The following is a 25,542-nucleotide window of genomic DNA, read 5'->3' as shown; positions in this document are numbered from 1 at the left end:
ATGCTTCAACACAAACACAGTACGTTATGGAGGTCAAGGTAAACGCCTTGGGTGGGAGTGGACAAGTTCTGTATCTGTGTAGAATCATTTCCCTGTGAATGCTCAGAACCAGTTCATCCTTCTAGGCCTGTGTCATTAAACTGAGAGTGTTTATATAAATTTATGTTGGAAATTGCTACTCATTTAGAAGCCATTACTCTTTATGTTGATAAAATAATGTTTTTAAATAAACATGTAAAATCTTGGTTCAGCCTTTTCCAGAACACAACTTAAAAAGTGCTCGTCATACTTTTTTGAAAATCAAAAGCCTGTGGGTGGGATGAAGTCACCTGAGCAATTTTCTGTAATTACAACTTTCAAAGCCTTTTCCATTGTCTTTTTTCAGCTAACTTAAGTGCACATGTGTTTGTGTGTGTGTGCGCGCGCACACACACACACACACATCCCCAGAATTACACACCCTATGATTTTTTTATTTTTCTCTGTAGACTCTTTGTGCTTGTTTTTGTTAAATACTTGCTGTTCTCCAGAAAGATGGGTTTTCTTGTCAGCTTGTTTATTTGCAGCCTTATATGTCTGAGGACTGTCCACCTTAAGACTAGGGAGCTTTGAGTCCTAAAAGTCTGTGAAGGGTATTGATTTCTAAGTGTATTCCCCTCAATATATTGGAGTATCCCCAAATGCCATGCCATCCTAGAAGAGGTTCAGGAAGCTGTTAGGCATGATACAACTTTTTGCATGTGGATTAGGTCCCTCAATCCACCCTGGCCAGCACATGGGGCAGACTGGGATGAGACAGAATTGGCACTCATGCCCAGGGCCTGGCCACATGGAGTTAGTGCCTGCATTTTGATAATTCAATCAGGTTTCCTGCTGCTGTCCCCTGATGGCAAGACAATGAGGATATAATACTGTTTCTAATGGCACCTTTGAATTACCAGAGGAATATGGTGGAAGGGGTTTTTAAAAAGACTTAATGGGGCCTCCCCTGGTGGCACAGGCGGTTAAGCACTGCGCTGTGAAGCTGTCCACAGCCTCTGCAGTGCCTGTTCAATCCCGGCCGGCTGGCGAGAATCCCACATGGCGCGGCATACCTCTCCTGTCTCGCCTGCTGCTCCCCTCAGCAGTGTATTTCGTCAGTCTGCCTGTTCTGTTCCCCGCTCTGTCTCTGGTGAATCCTCTCACCCTCCCGTGCATCTGGCCTGTACCCTGGTTCTTGTATAAAATAAATAAATAAATATTAAAAAAAAAGAAGACTTGATGGAGGATTAGTACCTGACCTAGTTGAGTAGGTCCATCATCGTTGTATACTACAAATACAGGATTTTTCCAACAAACTAACTGAAAAGAATCGTTTTGGCTTATTTTATGTGTAGAATGAAATTGTTGCGTTTCCAAAGATATTCATTAAACAATGCGTTGCCAAAGTTGTTAAGCAGAAAGGCTGTATGTCTTACTATTTTAAGGGTCACTTAGTTTGCTCCTTGTTTCCCGCTAAGAAAAGTTCTTCACCTTGAACAGAATTTTGGGCTCACATTTTCTTTAATATTGCTAGCTCACTCTTGTTTCTGAAAGCAATGGCGTCTTTTCCAGGGGGGTCAGAATTATCCAGTTATCTTGTTATCTTTTGCTTTCTTAATAAGAGGCAATACTTTGTCATCCTGAAGCTGTTTGAAAAGATCTCTCCGTCCATGTACAGTGCCTTGAGTCGTACAAGTGAGGTGTGCTGTCATTTGTCTGAGGAGATAACTAATGCATCAAAAAACAAGTAACAGGGAAAACAAAACGCGGTTAATAGTCTTGTTGCTTCAGATCGAGCAAATGTTTGGGGAGAGCAAGTTCTTGCTGGACATCACTAAATAAGAATGAGTTGATGTCACACTTGGCAAGAAGCAACTCTTAAATTTTTTTTTCCATACAAATAGTACAACATGGCGGGGAGGAGGGACTGCGGGCAAAGGGTAAGGAATTATGGGGGAAAATAAGCTGGAGCAGGAATGTGAGAAGTTGCTCGCTACAAAAGAATTACTATGATATAAAAGCCATGTTTGTTTTGTCAGGAGGAATCTGAGTTGGAACATGAAGGGCAGAGATGTTGACCAGGCTCCTCCCACGCTCCCTCCCAGGCTGTTGTGTGCTGATCCCCTGCGGAGGGTTGTGTAACCAGCTTGACTCATTTTCGGGGAGAATGGCCCCTTTAGCTTTTTGGCTCCAAAGAGGGCTGCATGCAGCGCGATCCGAAGCAGGCCTACACCATGGTGATAGCAAACTCCAGACGCAGTCATTTCCATTCAGACTTCCACACAGAGAGACACTGCAGCCTGTGGAGGGTCTCCCCCCACCTGTCTCCCCCTTCCCGGAAACCTCTCCCATGTTGGGAATTTGGGCAGTTTAGTGACTGATGTTAAATTCCCAAAAGCCAGGAAGTGTCAAGGTTATCCAAATGGTCATTAAATTAGCTAGAGGTATTTGGCTCCGTCAAGGTCTGGCCCAGTGTAAATGGGGAGAGGGGTTAGGGACACAGATGGCATTTGGGGTGGATCAGTCTTTACTGTGTGGGACTGCCCTGTGTATTGGAGGATGATTAGCATCTTTTTCTATTAAATATCTATAGTACTAGCGCTCTGAATGACAGCCAGAAGGACCCGAAATCTCCACCTCACCCCCCAAAAGGGGGCAGATTCTGCCTTCCAGTACTATTCAGAAGTGTCCTTTCCTTCCTCCTTCCCGCCCTCCCTCCGTTCTTTCTTTGTTTCATGAAGATCTTGGCAAGCCTTAGGAAGGAAATGCATTATATGCATTTATAATACAGTGTAGGTTTAATTCAGAATAGATTTCATGAACTCTACTGGGAAAAGAAGTTTGGAAAGATGGATGGCAGCGAAGAACTTGGCCAGGAAAGGAGTGAGATGGTTAGCTGCTTAGCTAAACCACTGCTGCACCCCCAAATCTTCAGTTCTGTAGGTGGTTCTTCTTTTTCTGAAAGGCTTCCTCTGTGCAGTCCAGGAGCTGAAGCAGAGGGAAATGAGAGCACCGAGCAGCTTGGAGAAGGAGGGGCAGCTTTGCATTGGGCAATGGAGACAGATAAGGAAAGGTGATAACACAGAAGCGGGAGGTTTTACATGGCACTGTTAAGCTTACAACATTGGCATTTCCAAGATAATTTTGTGTACCTCATATCTAGAACATCAAGGGGAGAGGCTGGGCTGAGATGATTCAATCAGAGACCTTCGCATGTGTGTGGAATCGTAGCACTCCCTTCTTGACTTGGCAGGTTCGCATTTTTCAGCCTCACCTGCTGGACACTGTGTCCATCTGGGTACATGGCCCACATTTTGGGTCACTGCCAGCTGTTGCTTTCATGGTGACTTAGTCTCAGCAGCTATTTTCCTTATCCTTGTTAATTGAGTCCCTAACTAAAGGGTTATCCTTTTCCACTCATTGGACATTCTGAAAATCAGACACCACTTTACCGGAAAAGTAAATGTTAACACCAGCCAAATATTAGTATAAAATTAGCTCTATTAAAAGTAGTTAAATAAAATGTGCAAAGAGAGGAAAGTTTTGAGAAATAGGACCAAAATTCTCATTAATCTTTATCATGTGAGTCCCTGCTTAACTTGTAACCTTATTTTGTACCACGGCTTATTTATATATAAAGGCATTTCTTTTAAGCTTCCCAAACCTTTTATAAATTAGTTTCAAAATCCTTGAGTTGCATGCTGCATTTTCATCCTTCTCACTGGTTGGTTGTCAGATCCTCTGGCAGTCTTGCTGCAGTGGGAGACTTGTTTTTGCCACAGGCTATCTCTCTGAGCAACCAGGGCTTTGCTTCCTTCTGAAGTGTCTAGTCTTGCTAACTCTAAGCATGAGTAGACTTTGCTTCCGTCAACCACATGACTGGAGGAGACTATATATTTTTCCGAGTGTCTGTTACAGTGACTGAGGGTAGAGGGTGGTGGTGTAATAATAAAACTCTGGGGGGAGTTGAACCATAGCTTTTGTCGGTTAGCGAGCCTTGCTGTCAGAGAGATTGCCAGCTGCTCCCTAAAATTTCTTTTTTCATTTGGAATATCTCTCAGAATATAGCAAAAATAACAAGCCCCTGAGTCTTTTAGCCTCATCAGGTTTTAATATTTTGCCATATTTGCTTCAGATCTTTTTTTAGCCCTCAAAGGAGAAATATTTCAAATAAATAAACAAAAAGCCTCCTCACCACCCTCTGTAACGTTCCCTAATATTCCCTTTCCCCTGCTTTACTTTTCTTTCTTTTTTTTTAAAGATTTATTTTATTTATTTATTTATTTTAAAGATTTATTTATTTATACAAGCACACTAGGTACAGTCAGAAGCGCGGGAGGGTGAGAGAATTCACCAGAGCCAGAGCGGGGAGCAGAGCAGGCAGAAGGACCGAAGTACACTGCTGAGGGGAGCAGCGGGCGGCAGGAGAGGTCTGCGCGCCATGTGGGACCCTCCTCCGGTGGCCGGGGAGCAGCCAGGGATCGAACTGGCGCTGCAGAGGCCGCGGGCAGCTTTGCAACCCAGTGCTCAACCGTTGCGCCACCAGGGAGCCCCTCCCCTGCTTTACTTTTCACTACAGATTTACATATCTTTAAACAATAGCTAATATTCTTTTATGCTATTGCCTTTACAGAAATTGCCTTAACTCTGTGTACTTTCCTTTTCTCTTGGCTTCTATTTTTGAGACTTATCTATGGTAATATAGGCCTCATTTCCCCTGTTGTGTAATATTCCATTGAAGGATATTTCAGTTTATGAATCCATGGTCCTGTTCATGTTTGAGTTCTTTCAGATTTTTTACTACTGACTAGTTTTGCAAAGGGCATCCTTGTGCTCAGCTGTGTAACTAGAAACAGATCGCTGCCTAGTAGAACACACGTATGTTATTTTACTAGATATAGTCAAATTACTCTTCAAAGTGACTATACTGATTTATATCTTTTCCAGCTATGTATGAGAGTTCCTGTTGTCCACATCCTCAATAAAACTGGATATTGTCCCAGCTGTTTCTTGTTTACTGATTAATTTAAAGACCAGCCCTGTGCTTAGCAACCATCTCAAACATAGGGTCAGATGCAAACTTATTTTTTTTATACCAGGCTTTCTCCTTTTAAAGGAATTGATTTCACTTTAGAGTTACAATCCCAACAAAACAATAACAAAGCCTTTTTGCTCATATTTTTAAATCATGTATTTTTTTTTTAAAGATTTATTTATTTATGCATACAAGAGCTGGGGTATAGGCCAGAGATGCGGGGCATGAGAGGATTCACCAGAGACAGAGTGGGGAACAGAACATGCAGACTGACTGAAATACACTGCTGAGGGGAGCAGCGGGTGAGACAGGAGAGGTCTGCTGTGCCATGTGGGTTTCTCCCTGGCGGGCTGGGGATCAAACTCGTGCTGCAGAGGCTGCAAATTGCTTCATAGTGCGGTGCTTAACCTCTTGCGCCACCAGGGAGGCCCCATAAATCATGTAATTTTTTGTGGTTACACATATGATGATTTTAGATAATTTGGAAAAAATGACAAAAAAGGAAAAATAAACCCCCCCATCTACTTCTAGTCATCATTAACATTTTGTTACATATTTCCTTCTAGCATAAACAGATACATGATACACATTCACTTTAAGTTAGAATCGAGCTGAATTTGTCATTTAGTATGACAGTTTCACTTAAAATTATATTGTGATATTTCCCACTTCACGGAACATTATTTGAAAACAACATTTTAATAGATATGTAACATTTATTTATATAATTGTATTAACATTTCACCGTTCTCCCTTGGAGGACATTTTTTGATAGTAAAATAATAGTGCAGTAAGCAGTCTTGATACATAAATCTTCTGAGTTTCAGTATGTTTCTTTGGGATAGATTTCTAGAAGAAGTCAGTAAATATTTATGGCATTAGATTCTAAGCAAGCTACCCAGGAAGGAAGAAAAATAGGAGAGGAGAACAGAGCATGGTTGAGGGGTCATGAGATCCATAATTCAGGTTCACTCATATTTGAATTGGGTGGCAAATCTACCTCTTACCTGAATTTGGAGACCTTTTCTGTACTAGGGGCAATGTTAGAGGGAATTCTACCCTGCCATGGACACCAGAGTTGGTTGTGCATTGTAATGTTCAAGGATATAGAATCTTAAGATTGGAAAGGACTTCTTAAAATTAAATTATTTTTACTGAGCAACTGTTGATTTACAATGCCATGTATGTTTTAGTGTATATAGGTTCACACTTCTTCAAATGTATGTTATTACATCATGCCTATTGTAAGGGCACCATAAGGACTTTTTTCCCCTCTCACGGCTTATACTGACCTTTACTTCCACACTCACAATTCCAAAATTCCCAGCATAACACAGCTATCTTGTGTGAAATCACGTATGTATTCACCACGACCCCCAAAATCACATCCAGTTGCCTCATCTAACCCCCAGACCAGAAAGCCCAGGTGATGCCTGTGTCTGGTTATGCATCTTTTAGTCTTTCAGTTTATGGTTAGTTGATAAACTTAACCACCCCAACAATCTGAATAGCTACTGGTGGTGGGGGTAGGGGAGGAGCCAGAGGGGAAAGCAGGAAACCCAGCAGGAGCTCCTCTCTGTAAAGGGGGAAAAGGAAAGGATTTTTAAAGTTTTACCATCCCATACACTTCTTGCAGAGACCCTGAATTGAGTGTATTTTGAAAATATCTTATTGAAGTAGACTTCCAGCCTTGACTTGCTGAATATCTAATCCTAGCCAGTTCAGCATCATGTGAGGCAATCTGCTCCTTTATTGGACGACTTTGATTAGTTGAGTTGTGATTCCTTCACTTAAACCCAAATTCGATCTCCTAGAACTTTTACTGATTGTCTAACTTGATTTTTTAAATAAAAATTCCCTAAAAATCATTTTGGAAAATTTGAACCTTTCTATGTTTGTCAGCTTCCTCTGTAATTAACATGAAAACAAATATATGCTTGACCTACTTTTAGTTTTCGTTTCCTTCCTAAATCTAACTTAGCTCTGTCCTGTCTTTAATAGTGAAAATTAGGGCCTCCGTTGGTGGCGCAGGTGGTTGAGTGCAGTGCTGTGAAGCTGTCTGCAGCCTCTTCAGCACTGGTTCGATCCCGGCCGGCCGGCGAGGACCCCACATTGCGTGGCAGACCTCTCCTGTCTCATCCGCTGCTCCCCTCAGCAGTGTATGTCGACAGTCTGCCTGTTCCGTTTACCGCTCTGTCTCTAGTGAATCCTCTCACCTTCCCGCGAATCTGACCTATACCCCAGTTCTTGTATAAATAAATAAATAAATCTTTAAAAAAATAGTGAAAATTATACATGTGAGCATAGGTAGGATAAAAAAACCTTTCCACATATTTTTCTGCCTGGTGAACAGAAAAGTTCTAAAGTATTTCAGATACTACTCATTTTATTATTTCTTAGAAATTGCATATAAGCAGTAGTTTTGGAATACAGTTCCACTTTTCCATTAAAATAACAACCACTTTTTTTTTTTGAACAAAGGTGTTATATAGATTATCTCCTTTAATCTCTTTAAACCTCTTAGGGGAGATATTTTTCTCACTTGGCAGGTGAGAATGCTGATACTCAGAGAGCTTAAAGACCTGTCACACAGCTGTCACAGGTGAAGCCAGCATTGAAACCCAGGCCTGGTTCTAAAACCTGTATATTTAACCCTTTTGCAAGTTTGTCTTCCTAACATAATCATCTCACCTTAAAAGCAGGTGTAGTTCTGTTCAGAGATGTTTGTGTCTCTGGATGACTCACCTTGGGAGTTATCACCTTGGGAGTCTGTACAGCATTCTTCGGGGTATCTTGTTTCAATCTGCTGCTGCCTTGTGGGAAACCTGCTCCTGTGCCCTTGGTCTGGGCACACCAAGGATTTCCTCCCTGTGATTGTCCATTTCTACCTAGTTCCCTGAGCTCCTTCCTGAGCACAGAATGAGAAAGGAGTAACAAATAATCACATCATTTTTTTCCTGAATATTATCAACTGGTGTAACCTACGCTCCTTAAAGGAGGATGTTTTCACAGCTGTATGCTTTAGGGAGAGTGGGAAAAGTTTGAATTTTTATAACTTGGAGTATTTTCTACAGCAAAGGCAGTGACACACATGCTTGATGGACTTGCAACTTGGAAACCCATTCCCTCAGCCCTGTGATAGGAATCTGTGTTTGTGGTAACATTAGGATTCAGATATGTTATCTCAGTGAACTTGCAGTCAAGGGTCAGAGAACCAAGGAGTGGACTTGCTGAATATAATTACCCTAGATCAATCAAGTTTTGACTTAGTGATGATGGGCTGTGTCGTGTATGTGTTTTTGCATAGTTGCTAGGGAAAAGGAATGAAGTTTAATCCTTGGTTTTGTTGACCTTTGGTATTGCTTTTATCTTGTAGCCCCATATAACTGCCTTTGCTGAATTTTCAAAAGGCTGCGGTCAAGTGATTTATAGATAAGGGTTTATTCACTACTTGCACAAGAAGGGCCCATATCTTCAAATATGGGTGACGTCAGTTTGCTTTAGAAACAGAAATGAGTTCATTTCTTTGGAGATATATGAACAGAATGTGTGCTCTGGTGAGAAAGAAATTTGCATCAGAATTTTACTTGGAGAAAGTGGAATCGTAGAGCTGGGCCTTCAGAAGTTAGAGAGCCTTAGCCAGTGCCCACAGGCACCAGTTGTGAGCATTTGTCAGTCTGTGAAATAGCAAACACCTATGGAGACTACTTTGTGGGTGTCTATAAGGCATGTGTGCGCCTTGGGTCTTTCAGAGATTAAAAAATATACATGATCCCTTCACCTCACTTAGCAGGGATATCAATAATAACACAAGGGAAGGGTACTATGGTAAAACCTCCAAATAAACCTTCAACCCAGAGATGGAGATTTAGTTATAAGTGAGCTATATTATTATTGAAAGCATTTTGATTTCCTGGGTTTAGCCAAATCTCAAATAGCAAAAACTGTCCTAAACATCAGTTAATGGTATTTTAAGTTAATTCAAGTATATTGGCAAATTATGCTAGAATTTCTAGAACTGGCAACTCCTGAACTCTCATGTTTTATCTTCTTTAGATTACAGTAATATATATCTCTGTCACCAAATATCATTAATTTACAGTATTTTTTCATTGTTTTAATTCCAACATTTATTTCCATTACTGGGATTTATTGTCATGATTATTATTGCTGTTACTTTACTTTGTAGAGGGGACAATAAAATCTATGTCCTAAGGTTGCCCTGACAAGTAAGACAAAATATGTGGCATGCCTTGTACAGTGCTCGGCTCAGAGAAGGCCATCATCATATCAGCCATTGTTTTCCTTACTTGGAGAGTATAAAATGCTTTGTCTGTTGCCTGACATCATTTTAGTAAATTATAATAATAGGTAACTTGTTTACAAAGGGCTTTTACATATATTTCTCATTTTATCTCAGCAACCTTCAAAGTATATAGTATTTTCCCTCTTTCACTGATAGAGAAATTGAGGTTAAGTGTATCAGTCAGGCTTCCTGACTGATGTAAGCAGCTTGAAGAGCTTACTGAAAGGATGGTAGATAGCTTATAGAAATTTCAGAAAAGCTCTAGTATCCAGTTTTGGGCTCCCTATTCAGGCAATATGGCCAAAATCATGCCACAGAACTGACACACTGAGTTCTCCATTGCTGCCACCACCAAGCACTTGACACTTTTTATATCACAGACAATCTTAATTGGCAGTGGAACCTGCACTTTGCAGGTTCTGCTCAGAAGCATTGTTTTTTCTGGAAACTACTGTCACCGGCAATGTACTTCATGGAGGGTCCCTGTTTTGCGGTGTTTGCCCTCTATTTAGAGTCTGGGTTAGGTGTATATATTGGTGGAACTTCCCTCATGTGCTTGTATTCTAGCTGCAGGACAGATGGGAAAAAAGAGACTCTTGGCCCCCAACTCTATAAAGAAAGAATACTTTATATTTCCTATTAGATATATATAAGCCGAGTAGAAATTGAGATTGTTTTCCTTATTAGTAAGCTTCACGTGTGGAAAAATCAGTTGTTTTTCTATTACTGATCTTGTTCTTAGAAATTAGCTGTTACAAATTGACAGTATTGCCTGAGCGCTTTTAAATTACTATCAGTGAGAACTTATCATCTGATCAGGGCATTTTCTCTAGTATAAATAATCCTGTGTTTCCCATTAACCATTGGAATGCAGGGTATGTAATCCTTGAAGGAAGTCATGAGTTAACATCTACAAAAAGAGTGATCTCTTTGAGCAAGAAAGTCCTAGCATTAATATTTTGTTTTTCTTTTTTTGTTGCCTCCTTTTCTTAGTACTGCACTTATTTTTATTTAAAGTGAATCTGTGATTCATCTTTCTGAAAACTTCAGAAAAGTGTTTGGGTTCTCAATGTGATTGCCGCTGGCTCTATAAAGATAACCTCCTCTCTTTTATAATCTGTTTTGGTGTACCTTGCCATCTGTTTTCTAAGATGTGTATGTTCCACAATACTGTAAGTAGAATCACATGTTAAATGACAGTTTTCTAAAGAACAGGTTCAGTTCCTTAAAGCAGACTCTTTTAGAAAGGGAAGAATCCTTTGGTGTTCCAAACAACTACCCTCACATCTAGAAAGCTGTCATTTTGGGTATTGACATTTGAGCAAGTAGAGAACACCTGGGTTTGGTGAATGCTAGCTGTCGAGCTGAAAATTTTGTTCAATGCCTTTTCTGCATCAATTAGTATCACAATTTGTATCTTCCATTTTTTTTTAAGATTTATTTTTTTATTTATACAATAGGTGGGGTACGGGCCAAAGGCGTGGGAGGGTGAGAGGATTCACCAGAGACAGAGTGGGGAGCAGAACAAGCAGACAGACCGAGAACACTGCTGAGGGGAGCAGCGGGCGAGAGAGGAGAGGTCTGCTGCACCATGTGGGAATCTCCCTGGCCAGTCGGGAATAGAACCTGCACTGCAGAGGCTGGGGACAGCTTCACAGTGCTGTGCCCAACCCGCTGTACCACTGGGGAGGCCGGCCACCGAATTTTTATTTGGTAGCATTTTGTTGAGAATTTTTGCTTCATTGTTATAAGGATTATCAGTCTGTAGTTTTCTTGTAATGCATTGGCTTTGCTGTCAAGGTAATGATGGCTTTATAGAATGAGCTAGAGTGTTCCCTCCTTTTTCAATGTTTTGGAAATTTTTGAGAGGGATTGGTGTCAGTGATTCTTTAAATGTTTAATAGAATTTGTCAATGAAGAAAGGAGACTCAGGGCCTTTTTTTGTAATGATTAGGGGAATTTTGATTACTGATTCTACCATACTAGTCACAGAGCTATTCAGATTTTCTAATATTTCTTTATGATTTGGTCTTGGTAAACTTTATGTTTCTAGGAATTTGTCCATTTCATCTAAGTTATCCAGTTCGTGGATGTACCTTTGCTCTCTTATCACTTTTATTTCTGTAGAATAGGTATAAATGTCCCTATTTTCATTTCTGTTGTTCATAATCTCTTTATTTGTTGGTTCATCTAGCTAGAATTTTGTTGATCTTTTAAAAAAAATTTAATTTATATATATATTTTACATTACTGTTCATTTTTGTACAATATTTACTTTTTCCTCTCAGGTGTAGTCCCCATAAAATGCCCACCACCAGTTCACCCATGCACCATCACCATGGTCCCTTGTGCTCTGCCCTGCCTTGTTTTGATCTTTTTAAAGAACTAACTTTCGATTTTGTTGAGTTTCTCTATTATTTTTTGTTCTTTTCCCCCTTCTAATTGTTTATTTTCTTCCTCCTGCTAGCTTTGGATTTGGTTTGTTTTGTTTCTATCAAGTGGAAATATTAGGTTATTGATTGGAGAGCTTTTTTTCTTTTTCAAGGTGTTTACAAATTTCCCCCTTAACACTACTTTCACTGCATCTCTTAAGTCTTTGTGTATTGTGTTTTCATTTTCATTCATCTCTAAGTATATTTTAAGTTCTCTTTGTTGTCTTCATTGATGCATTCATTGGTTGTTACAGAGTATGTTGTTTAATTCCCACAAATTGGTGCAATTTTTAGGTTTCCTTCTATTATTGATTTCTAACTTCATCCTGTTGGATCAGAGAAGATATTTTATAAGATATATATCTTTTTAAATATATTGAGCATAATTTGTGACTTAACATATGGTCTATCCTGGGAACTGTCCAATATGAACTTGAAAAAAAAAATATATTTTATTGTTGTTGGCTAGAGAGTTCTGTGTGTGTCTATTAGATCTAGTTGATTTATTGCGTTGTTGAAATCCTCTGTTTCTTTACTCATCTTTTGTATGCTTGTTCTATCCATCATTGAGAATGGAATATTAAATGCTCTATTATTATAAAACTACCTGTCTCTCCCTTTAGTTCTGTCCTTTTTTGCTTCATATATTTTGATCATCCTGAATTCAGCTTTTCCCATGCTTCCTGTTCTTAGTCCTTTCAGGCTGCTATAGCTAAAGTACCTTATAAACACATAAATCTATTTTTCGCAATTCTGGAGACTGGGAGTCCAAGACTAAGATACAGATTCATTGTGTGGTGAGAACTGCTTCCTGGTTCATAGAAGGTATCTTTTTGCTGTGTCTTCTGCTGGTAGAAGGGAAAGCGAGTTCTCTGAGATCGCTTTTACAATGGTACAAACCCCCTTCATGAGGGCTCCACCCTTAAGACCTAATCATCTTCTAAAGACCCTACCTCCAAATACCATCACCTTGGAGAGTAGATTTCAACGTAAAAATTGGGGAGGCAGGGGGGCCGGAGGGGGCACAAACATTTAGTCAATAGGACTACCTCAATGAGAAAGTTCTGTCATGGCCTCTGGTAGTTTTTGGAAACTGTTAGAACAGAGACCCTGGAGAACTATTTCTGTCCACACCAAGTGTTGTGGCGGGTTGACAGGTAACATTGGGCTTGTCTACACTAGCAGTCTCTCCCACTACATGGTTTAACCAAAACAATGATGACAGGCATTCTGGTGGCTCCTTCTCCTGGGTGAGACTGGTGTTCCTGAGGTAACTGAATGAATATAAAAATTCCCAAGGAAACTTTCTAAATACCTCAAAGGAAATGATCACTAACACACATCATCAGACCCTATCCAAGTTGGGCAGATGTTTTTGGATTTTCCTCTTTAAGAGAAGGGGAGGGGGTGCCTTTGAAAAGTAGAGTTTATATTAAATAAAGAAAGCTTTTTTTTTTGTCCTTGAAATTTATTGTGCTGAATCAAATTCGTTATTATAAATTTGGGGATGGGGGGATTACTCTTTTCATAATCTGTTACTTAACTGTATCTTCACAATAACTTTTGTCAAAGTTACATAGATTCTGCTTTCTGGATTCTCTAACAAGAAATGAATCTTGTTATAGTGTTTCTCAAGTATGGCCCCCACTGCTCCTAATCCTTGGTTCAAGTACTGAAAGTGGCTAAGCCTCTAAAAAGGAAGAAACTCAATTTGGTAATAGCCTAGATTAATACCCGGATGGCTCTGTATTATATACATCAGAAAATTTTTTCTCCCTACCTGACATTTCAAAAAGAAAAAGATTGCTCAGCAAAATTTTTTCCAAATTTCTAACCCTGATGATTTTTCCACTCAACACTTTACACAAAGAAATAGGTAGAGATGGCAGTTTTCTGGATCTGCGTGTTATGCAGTCTTGGTCCTCACCCACTCCCTGGCGCTCACACTCTATTCCTGTATAAACAAAGTGGTTTCAACAAGGTTTTAGGAAAGATCTCCAGTATTTATCATTTGCAAACCCAACCTGTAATATATGGAATTTTTAAATCAGGGTTTTTTTTTTTTAACTCAATAAACATTTACTTTATGTGCATCACTGCAAACTGAAGAAATTAGAACACTGAGGAGAATGGCTGTGTTCCTTAGCATAGTAAAGAAGATTTAATATAGATTTTTTTTTATTTAAATGGAAGACCGTACATATGGAAGGATGGAGTATTAAGAGTGAAGTGTCAAGATGTGTGTGCTTTTTTAATGGCTCAGGGAAAGAAATACAGAGAGAGATAAAGTAGATATTTGATAAAATGTTTGTTGTTAAAACCCAAATGCCCAAAAATAGATGAGTGGATCAAGAAGATGTGGTATATATACACCATGGAATATTATTCAGCAATCAAAAAAGATAAATGCATGCCATTCACAGCAACATGGGTGGAGCTAGAAGGAATTATGCTTGGTGAAATAAGCCAGAAGGAAAAAGAAAAATATCGGATGGTTTCACTTATAGCAGGAATATGGGGGAACCAAATAAGACATCAGTGTAAAAAAAAAAAAAAAACAGTACAAAACACAACAAAGCAAAAACGGACAATCATAAATCAGAGACATCCTGCAGGGGAGGAGGAGGGAGAGGGCTCGGCGGGAGGGAGGAGCACAAGGGACTGAAGTGATGGTGCAGGGGTGCATTGGTGAAGGAAACTCTATGGGGACTACACCTGAGGGGGTGGGGGGAAGCAAATATTATTTTAAAATTAACAATGATGTAAAAAATTAAAAAATAAAAAATGAATAAAAAAAGTTTGTTGTTGAATCTAGATAGTGAGAATTTGGGTATAAATTTTTGCCTACTTTTATGTAAGAAGATTTTTCTGTTTGGAAATTTATGTAATAAAAAGTGGAAAAAAAATCCTAAATCTAAGTACCTTTCCCCCTGCCTTTGTGGTTATACTTTCCAATTTATTTAGAATAATTGTAATTATAAATACATTTATAAAATGACACAAAACAGAACTTCAAGATGATATATATTTCATTCTCTATTAATGATAAGGGTTCAGGTAATGGTTAGTGTTGGTAAGTAAGAATTAAAACAGAATCTTGATTTTTATGTTGTTGAATTTATCAGTTTCCTTTATTGTCTTTGCCTTGCCCTGGCCCACTGCTGATGGCACAGAATCATCTGTGCCCCTTTGCATGCTGCCTTCTCACTCTTTCCAATTTTGGATTGACAGCAAAACATTTTTCGGTTCCTTTTTTCCCCAAGTTTGCTTTCCTAGAACTGGAATTTCTGTCAGTGATTTTGTGGGGAGATTTTAGTGGTCTGGAAAATCCCCCATTTTCTTGGTTTACAGGCACTCTAGAAAAATTGCCTTTTCTCATAAACCTAAGTATTCAACTCAGCAGTTGCCTTCTTGGGCATTTATACAAGAGATAGGAAAACTTAGGCTTGCACAAAAACCTGTACACAACTGTTCAAGTGGCCTTGTTTGTAATAGTCCCAAATCAAATAGTGTCTGATTTGAATGACTGAACAAACTCAGGAACACACACACCATGGATTACTACTCAGAGATGAAAGGAATGGACTGTTCATACATGGAGCGCTTAGGTGTGAAAGCCAGTCTCAAAAGGTTATATATTGTACTAGTGCATTTATAAACATTTGACATGTGTGAACATTAGAAATGGGGAAGAGATTCGTTTTTCCAGAAGTTAGATAGGAAGCGGGGTGGGGGGTGGAGTGGGGAGGTGGATATGCTTTTAAAAAGCAACACAAGAAATCCTCATGGTGCTGGAATGGGCTACATCTAACGTTAGTGGTGGATACACAGACCTCCACATATGAAAAAATTGTGTAGAACTAAGCACACACAAACACAAGTACAAGTAAAATAGGGACATCTGAATAAGGTCAGTGAATTGTATCGATGTCAGGATCCTGGCTGTTAGACTGTCCTGTACATTGTTGTCCTGTACTATATATTTTCTGGAAAGATGTTACCTTTGGAGGAAACTAGGTCAAGGGGTACACAAGATCATGCACACAAGATCTCATTGGAAATTTCTAATAAAAATTAAATTCCCATTCCTGCATATGCCAGCGTCACCAAAAGCTGCCTTGTGGAGGCAGGGTCAGCTGGATGGCAGGTGCGCTTTTGGGTAAAGATAGGATTAGGACAGCTAAGGGGACCGTATGCCAGCTGTAGGATGTGGGCAGCGGAGCAGTGTCCTGGGGTTAACCCTTCACTCTGCTCCATCAAGCCAGATGGAGACCTGAGAACACGGACTGGCATTTCTGAGCATTCTCTGGGACAGCCCAACTGCGTGGCATCTTCCAGCCTGTTTGGAGGAAATGGAACACCACCTTAGCTCCAGCACCTCCTCTCTAAGTGAGGGTTTCATGTTGATGGTGGAGGGGACAGGAATGGGGAAGGGTTCCCAAGACAAACCTTGGTGTGGCCTCTTGCCAGCCCGTGCCCCATTGCTGTGTTCATCTCTGTGTCGACTCCAGTAGGAAACAGCATGGCCAAGCATAGTTGTTCCCAGGGTGTGGTAGGGAGGAGTCCCTGAGATCCCTAGGGCCTTGCTGGGATTCCCTGAGATCTAAACTATTTTCTCGGTAATAGTCAGACATTTGCTCATTTCTCTCATTCTCTGAGAAGTATACAGTGCGATTTTCCCAAGTCTGCATGGTATAAAATGGCAACAGCTTAAATGCAGAAGCAGATGTAAGACTCTGGCTGATTTTCAATTAAGCCATACTTTCTTATTTTCTTTTTTTCCTCCTGCTTATACATTTTATTTTTTCCATTTATATGTGATACCACAGGATCCCCCCAAACTTATTCTTGAAAAACATCAACTGTCTTGTTTTTAAAGCCTTGATGAGTGGATGTGCTGATAGGTTTTTATTTGTTCAGTACTTGTGATTAATAAAATCTTTATATTGTGGTAAGAGCTCATAGTTTTTTTGAAATCCTTTTTGATATCTTTGATCTAAGGAAACTATTTCACATAACAATATCGAGTCTTCCTCTCTAAGTAGACTATTATCATTGTAAGATAATCTATTTGGTTTATTTTACAAATAAAAAGAAAGCATTATTAAATTATAATCTAAACTAGTAGTTCAATGACAGATATTTAGTAAATAGAAGCAACTAAATGGAGCAGATGGCTTGTATAGCTGAGTAATGTGCTCCTGTTCTCACTGTGCAGTCGGGAAGGGTGTGTATGACATGCCTGTATGCAATGGTTGATTATATTTTTTTTGGTATTAAGAAATAATCTTGTCTTATTCCCACTCAAGTCATTCAGTGGCAAGTTCCCTCTAAATTAAGGGCGACATTTAAAAACATATGAAAATGCAGTGCCACCCTCCTTACATTTTTGTTTTGAAAACTGTAGTCATTTTCCTAAAAATATGTTAACATGTAATGAGGTCATTGTTGTTATTTTAAGGTAATTTAAAAAAATGTTTCATTGTGGCCTCCCTTCTTAATGGTATCCTTGTACATTTTATTTCCTTTGCCCTGTTTCTCAGATGATTATTTTCATTATTCAAAGAAATAAAGTAAATACCACTTCCAGTGTTTACGATCTGGAAGGGATTTTTATACTCCTGACACCTTGAAGGAGTGTCATAATATCATATAATATCCGATTTATGCATAGAATTACTGGGGTGTGGGCCAGAGGTGTGGGGGGACGAGAGGAGACCAGAGACAGAGTGAGGAGCAGAACAGGTAGATCTAATGAAATACACTGCTGAGGGGAGCAGCAGCCAAGACAGGAGATGTCAGCAGTTCCAAGTGGGTTAGCTTCCAGGAGCTGTCCTGGAGAAACCACTCACTGACCATGTGACTTTGAAAGTTTCTTAACTTCTCAATGTCTGGAGTTCCTCATCCATAAAACAGAGATAATAATGTCTTCCTTCTCGGGACAATTATGAATATGAAAAAGAATGTGCAGAAGCACTTAACAAACAAGCAGCATATAGTAGCTGCTTCACAAGCTGACGGTCACTGCGATTGTCATCAGCATGTAACAGAAGCATCAAGATTCAATTCAAGTCTCTGACTCTGTCTTTGGTGAGCTTGCTATTACACTGCTGTATTCACAAGTCTCTTAACACTGATTTCCATTTCTTTTGATTTCATTCTTTTTTGTCTGCTTTGCAGGGTTGCTGAGTGGGCAGACCTCTCCAACAAACGCAAAATTGGAGAAGTTGGATTCTCAGCAGGTGCTGCAGCTCTGCCTCCGATACCAGGATCACCTCCATCAGTGTGCAGAGGCTGTTGCTTTTGATCAGAATGCTTTGGTGAAACGGATCAAAGAGGTATGTATTAGAGGGACAGTAACTCTGCTGACTCATTATTGGGACTTCCTGTAACTCATGAGACCTTTTTTTTCTTTTAAGCCTTTTTTTAAGATTTTACTTTTATTTATTTATGCATAGAATTACTGGCCAGAGGTGTGAGGGATGAGAGGAGACCAGATACAGAGTGAGGAGCAGACCAGGTGGATCTACTGAAATACTCTACTGAGGGGAGCAGTGAGCAAGACAGAAGATGTCTGCAATTCCAAGTGGGTTAGCTTCCTGGCCGGGGATCGAACTCATGATGCAGTGGCAGGCAATAGCTTGATACTGCTGAGACTTTAACCCCTGCACCACTCATGAATCCTTTCCTACTGGGCAGTAGAGCCAGTGACTCCAACTTAGGGGAAGTAGTCATTTTCTAGTGAAGTCTTGATTTCTATCCTCATTGCTCTGGAGAAATTGCCTTCCCTAGCAGTAAAATGCAACAGTGGAAAAGTAGAGTTTGAATCCTGCTTCACCAGTTACATGCTCGGGCCTCAGTTTCCTCATCTGAAAAATGGGGCTAAGAAGTACCCTGCCCAAAGTTGCTTGGGGAATGTTAGCTGTTACTAGTATGTGGAAAGTCCTTCCACCCTAGTTTGCTCTGTTGATGAGCAATTGTCTCCAGATTGGTGAGCTGTTTCCTCTGTGTCATTTACACTTTGTTTTCCAGACGTTATCAGCTCTCCTAGGGCAGGAGCCTCCACATCTTCCTCAGTTATATTTTTTATCATGTTAGCCCATGGAAAGCCCAGTAATTCTTACTAGTTGGACAGAAATGACTGTACTTACTTAACTCACAAGTTTTTTGTGAGGAGAAAAGTAATATAACTCATGTGAAAGTACTTGATAAACTAAAGAGCATGGTATGATTGTTGAGTAATCATTAATGACAGTAAGTAGGTACTTGTTTTAAGCATGTCTGTCACTAGCTGAGCAGCAGTATGGCCTACCCCTGGGGGCAGCAGGGCCTCCATAAATACATTTTCCAAAGTTTTCAATCAAGAAGCAATTTATATTCCAGAAACTCTGAAGTGGTGTCACGGAACAGAACAGGAGCTCCAAGCTTATGTGATTGACACCCCCTGGATCGTTGAACAAAACAGTCTTGTCATTGGCAGGTGAAAGAATATGGACATGAGGAGACATGCAAGTAAAGGCTTGAGAATTCGTGTAAATTAAACGTCAATTAGTAATAGCCATAGTATGACCATGAGATTACAAAATAGTCTTTAGTTACATTGATAGATTTGAATTTGCCAACACCTCCAACGTGTTAGTACTTATCTTTCACAAAAGTTATATGCATTTCTGCTTCTATTGTGGATTAAATACTTTTATTTGGAAGACTATTGCCTGGCAAATATTATAAACTTACTGCATTATGTTCTGCATTGCTTTCAATCTCAAACACAACTATGCATTAGAATTACTTATTTTTTTCTGTTTGTTTGTCTTAATACTAAGATTTCCTCTCCCCCAATAGATATAGGATGTGGTCTGTGAAAACTTACTTTATTACGATTACCAAATGATACCAATGCCACCCTCCATTGCCTGGAACTTGGAAACCACAGGTCTGAAGCATAAGTTCTATAAAACTAGACTCATGTAAAGAAGGGCAGACTTTTTGCATATTTCATCTTATTAATATGCATCTTATTAAAAGTTCTTAGGAACCTTACAGTAAAGACAACCAGTACCTTTGAAACTTATTTGACCTCGAAACCCTCATCTTTGGTAACATCAATAATGTCTTATAGAAGTGGTATTTTTTAGAATATTCTCTAGAAAATGATTTTGTAGACATAAGACATTACCACTTTAACTCCTATGCTAGGAATTAAAACATTAAGTCTCAGAGAATAGATTTTATTTTAAAGATTTATTTATTTATGCATATAAGAGCTGGGGTACAGGCCAGAGATGCCGGGAGTAAGAGGACACCAGAGACAGAGTGGGGAACAGAACCAGCAGACTGACTGAAATACACTGCTGAGGGGAGCAGTGGGCGGGCGAGACAGGAGAGGTCTGCTGCACCATGGGGGTTGCTCCCTGGCCAGCCCGGGATCAAACTTGGACTGCAGAGGCTGTGGATTGCTCCATAATGTGGTGCTTAACCCCTTGCACCACCAGGTAGGCCCTCAGAGAGAAGATTTTAGAATAATAAATCAACTCAGTGTTTCTTGTCTTTTTTCTAAAAGTCCTTTGCTCCATATCAGGTTTTTTTATATCTGTCATTTTGTGGTTTAGGAAAGTGTGGTACAGAAAGGTTAAGTGACTAACTCATTGTCGCTGCGGTACCAGACAGATAAGTCATATTTCTTGACCCTGAATGCATGTTAGGATCACCTGAAAATTTTTTCTTTCTGTATATATAATGGCAAATTTTACACATACGTGGAAGCATACCAGTCCCTTGAACTCGGATGCCTTCCATTCTACTGCAGCTAACCCAGCCATCAGCCTGTGAACACGCCTGTTTCATCCACACTCCATACATCCCCTGCCACCTCCCCACCTCAGACATATTTTGTTCATAGGTATTTGAATATGTGTCTTTTAAAGTAAAGGGCTCTTCTTAAAGGTTTTAACTTGAATTAATTTTAGAATTAGAGGAAGTCTCAAAAATTATTCAGAGAGTTCCTGTGTACCTCTCACCCAGCTTCCTGGAAAGTGGTCATCTTGCAAAACCGCAGTAAGATGATCGAACCCAGGGAATTAACAATGCCTCAATACTGTTAACTACATGGAGACCTTACTTGGGTCTCTCTCCTTTTCAAAAAACACAGTAACAATGCTGTCACCAAACCTAAAATATTTAATAATGACATCCTAATTGATGCAGTTCAGCTGGAGTACTTTGTTCTGCAGCTTTCATTTCAAAAAGTTGGACTGAATTTAAGATTCTGTTTGGGGAACTTTGTGATTAACGACAAGGAGTCAGTAGCTATCCAGGGTTGTTGCAAAACAGAGAACGGCGACTGTCTTGAGCAGAACCCCAGTAGTTCTCTCAGGGTGGAAGAGGTGAGCGCTGTTTTAGGGTTTTCATGTTGACTGGGTGTCCCTGTTGGTCAGTGTCAGGAAGCTTCCAAAACACACATATGCATGTGCTCTCACTTCAAATCCAGGGCTGAAACTAGTCACTTCGAGATTCATGAAGCAGAGGATGTAGTTTTGATCAAACACCAATTCTCTGATATTATGCCAGATGTTTCCTGGAAATTTAGTTGTGTGAGGCTGTCACAATGTTGTATGTGTTAGAAGTAAGGACTGAAAAACCATGGAGAATGCGTTAGTGGAACTGTAGAACCAGGATCAGCGGAGGTATAAACTGACAGTTCTCGTGATCACTTCGATTTGGATCAGAGGGACACATGGCTGTCACTGCTCTGATTCAGATAAAAGAAAACCAAGGAGTTAGTGAAGCTTTCCTGTTGCTCAATTTAGTAATGCTCTTCAGTGAAAAGTGTGGTTTACGAATTTGTGTGAGAGAGAGGAGCAGGTGATGGACGCGGTCATCCTTAACAGTCGGCGAGTGAAGCATAGCAACCAGTAGCTTCCTTAATGAGAGATGACCCCTCACTCTCCAGGGAGCAGCGCTGAGCAGCTGTGACACACCTGCCTGGTGGGTGGTCCTTCAGGGGAGACAAAGAAATGTGACGTCATCTCTGCTGTCTGAGAGCTCAGGTTAGGTGAGAACAGATACACTGAACAGTAATATGAAAGATAAGGCGCTGTCTGTGGAGTGTGCTCAGTGTGGTTTGTAAGAAATTCTATAAGAGTTATAGACCAGGGTGTCCTGGAGTAGGTGAGGTTGAAGGTAGGTCGTGAAGGAAAACCAGGACTTGGGAAATGAATGAACAGAGGAAGAGGGCGAATTGTTGGCTGGAGCAAGTGCTTGACAGTCTTAGAACAAAATTGACTTTAGGGCTTCAGGGGACAATGAAGATACTAACCTTGTTCAAAGAAGTCTTCCTGCAGGAAGAGCCACATAATATTGGAGCTGGTTTAGCCAGCGCACTTTTTATTTAGATACAGAAATTGAAGACTGTTGGAGAAAGTAAGTACTTTAGCCGGGGTCACAGAGTGAGATAGTGGACAAAAATATGGAAGTTAAGGTGGATGAAGTGGGATATTTGCAAGTGGAATATTAGAAAATATTTACAGAATGATGGAGAAGGGATCAAAAATGAAGAGTAGAAAGGAGTTCTGAGACAAGCAAGCACCTTTGGAGCAAGCAAAGGTGAGATTTTGGGCCCTGGGAGCATTTGTTTTGCAAGATCTAGAGAGGATGGAGGCACATTCATACAAAGTTACTCTCTGGAAAGTATCTAGAACCTGTCTGACTTGTAGTAAACACCATAGTGTTAACTCTTGTTATTTTTTTAAATATAAATAATGGCTAAAAGGGAAAAGCCCAACACTCTGCCATGAATTGAATCGTGAAGTTTCTTGACTCCAGTAACAGCCTAAATATTGGCTCATTTTCAGCAATGCATTCAACAACCCAAGCATGATAAAGAACTACATAGAGGCCAGGCAGATTATTTTTAGCCCACTCTCATTTCCTTCAAACTCTGAATCATTTCTTTCCTGCCATGAATATGTGACTTCTGGAAATTTTATCATTAATTTAACTGCTTATTCAGCTTGGTGAATAGTAAGCTAGTGCCTGAGGAATATGGGCCGAGAAATGTGAAACTGGACGGCAGCCCATTGATTGGTCCTGGGCTTCTGGGCTGTGGACACAGCACTTCTTACCATCTCAACGATTTCCAGTGAAAGTGCATTATTTCTAGTATGGATTCAAGTTGGCAGGCGGACACCTTCCGTTTTAGGTCACATCTGTCATTGAAATTTGGGTTAACTGAAAAGTAAAGAAGAGAGGAACCTGTTTCCACTCTTGTAGGTGCCCCCCCTGAGGGTCCGGCGTGGTTGTACTCAGCAGGTGGAAGTGCTCGGCTCCAAGAAGACATAGCGGAGCCATCTGGAGCATCTGCTCGCCACCTGGCTCTTGTTTCTGTCTTATTCTTCTTACTCTCACTAGGTGAATTTATTCATAATTCCACTACCTTCTTAGATAAAGCCACTGGGTTTATTTTGTTATGGTTACTGTACGCTTGCCTTAAAGGCCTTGAGACTAATAAATTCACGACATGCTTCTGGTAGTCTGTGTTTGCATTCAGATGCGCTGATCAGCATGGTGCTTCAGCACAAGCCAGTATCAAGCATCGAATGTGGTAGTTCAGATGAACAGGCAAAGAGTTGCAGTCCTTCAAAAGCCATAGGATGACTCAAGACAGAGAGACCTTAAAGTTTCTCTGATTCAGCCCTTTCATTTCCCAAATAGAAAATCCAAGGTCCTTTTGGGATTTACCCAAGGCTATTTCTTCTACTTAATGACTGAGACAACAGAAGATGCGTCTTCTTGCTGGTCAGTTCTCTTTCCATTGTACCAGACTACATACACCGTTCTTCTTTGGAGTCTTTCATTTTGTTGTCGTTACTCCTTTTTTGTGCAGTAGACCCTTGAGTGGTGTTTTAGGAGGGGAGATCTCAGTCCTGGGCTGCACACATCTGGATGCGGCTTGCTTTCTGTCCCCAGCAGGAATGATTTCAACCTAACCCACTGAGTCATGTTAAAGACCCTGCAGAGCTGTTTTCTTTGTATTTGGCCCCTGTGTCTGCACTCTCTCCTCTCTGGGGCTGGAGGAGAGGCTGATCAGGGGGAAGTGGCTTCCCCACGGTGCTGCCCAGGGTCCGTGTCTGCCCTGGCATTAGCGTTCATTCTGACCTTCAGGTTCAGCTGGGTTAGTGTGAACCCTTGGTGGGGGAGGCGGGTGCGCTGCCTACCACCTTGAACTGAATCTTTCAGTGACATGTTGCTGCTTTGAAACGTATCTCAGCGATGGTGGTTGCTTGGCTTCAGATTACAAAACAGGTGAGAAGGGTTTATTTAAAACGCCACCTTTAGGCAAGAGTTGTGAGATGTTGAGCTGCTTTTTGCCGGAATACAGCAGGCAAAGCATTTCAAGAGAACCTTGGTTCCTTTCCACCTCGCAAGGTACTCTGGTGTAAGTTTCCACCAGAGACCTGACAATAGCATGATAGCTGTTCCCCCTTCTTGTCCTTTGGGCAACCTTTCTTTTCGGTAAGAAATACAAGTGGTCCCTTGGGTGGCAGGAAGTACAGCTGGGGGATTGGGCTTATGCCGGTTCGTCTGGCTGTAAGGTACGCTACTTCCTTGGGCCTGGCCCCACACTTCCTTTCCACAGCCCTGTGCTGCCAAGACAGAAAGTCTGGAGGAGGGCCCAATTGAGTTTATTACTTGCCTGCTGGAAATGGAGACTTGTGTTTTTTGGCGTGGCGTGAGCCAAGCCCAGTTATTTGACTGCTCTGAGATTTAACTCCATTCAGGTTCTGGCTGCTGACACATGAGCATGTGTGAACAGCAACCCTGTTTCCCCCCAGTTTGCTCGCCCCAGACGTGCCCCAAGACAGCTGACTGCCAGCTTCTCCTCACTGGCCTGTGTGCCAGGCCCCGAAGCCCCTGCTTCTCTCCCTTCCCCAGCTCATTTCCAGTCTGCCTTTAGAGGCCCCTTCGGCTGCCTCTCTGGTGAGGAATGCGAGTTACAGCAGCCTCTAAGCCAGAGGGTAAGCATGGCTGTAGAACTGGAAGCAGGTCTCGGAAAGTTACTCTCTTTGGTGTGTCTTTCAATAAGGAACAAGGAGTTTCAGCAAAGTCGAGCATTGCTACAAGCAATGTCTGGCTCATAGTCATTTCAGAAATGTTAGTTAAGTGAACTTAATATGTTCTTCAGTTATTTCAGTGTCTTCATTATGGTGGGAGTTAGGCTTGCTTATTCTATTCGAGCAAATAAAAGTTATAAATGGTAGCTCTGGTGGGGCAGACTGACTGCAGCTCTAAATAGATTCAGAAATGCGTAATGACGCAAACACAGCAGAGGTTATTTCTGGTTCGCAGGTGACTCTCCTCCATTGAGTTCTGGGATTCGGGCTCCTCCCACCCCACAGGCCACTTTGCTGATGGCAGGTGCTGGGAGGAGAAAGAGTGACTAGCAGAGGAGAGGTTCTTGAGGGTCAGACCTCAGAGTCTGGAACATCAGCATTTAAAAAATATTAGTGAAATGAACTTATTATATTCTTCAGTTCTCGCGTCATTTTGGGTAGAACGCGGTCACACGGGCACAGTTTGTCCCAAGGAGCCTAGAGACACAGTCCATGCGTGTGTCCAGGCCGTCCTGAATTTTGGGCTACATTTTGAACATCGATAACATCTTTATGTTCCCAAAAATGTATGTGAACTTGGAGGTTCACGAGGGCCGGTGTGAGGTGCCATGGTTTCCATTTCACTTGGGTTAAGTC

The 25,542-nt window shown here is 40.8% G+C and overlaps 1 protein-coding gene across 2 annotated transcripts in view; it reads left to right on the top strand.

The window, feature by feature from the left end:
• Positions 1-25,542, top strand: part of BORCS5 (BLOC-1 related complex subunit 5) — a 62,358-nt gene that overhangs the window by 22,910 nt on the left and 13,906 nt on the right. For both annotated transcript variants that reach the window (XM_037514342.2, XM_037514341.2), the window contains exon 3: positions 17,975-18,132. In XM_037514342.2, the coding sequence (XP_037370239.1) occupies positions 17,975-18,132 (158 nt within the window). The remainder of the gene's footprint in view (positions 1-17,974; positions 18,133-25,542) is intronic.

The sequence above is a fragment of the Talpa occidentalis genome, unplaced genomic scaffold (genome assembly GCF_014898055.3).
Source record: "Talpa occidentalis isolate TD23 unplaced genomic scaffold, MPIMG_talOcc4v2.1 talOcc4.16, whole genome shotgun sequence".
Classification (NCBI taxonomy): domain Eukaryota; kingdom Metazoa; phylum Chordata; class Mammalia; order Eulipotyphla; family Talpidae; genus Talpa; species Talpa occidentalis.
Note: the sequence above shows the minus strand (reverse complement) of the source record. Positions and strands in the feature narration are given on the sequence as shown.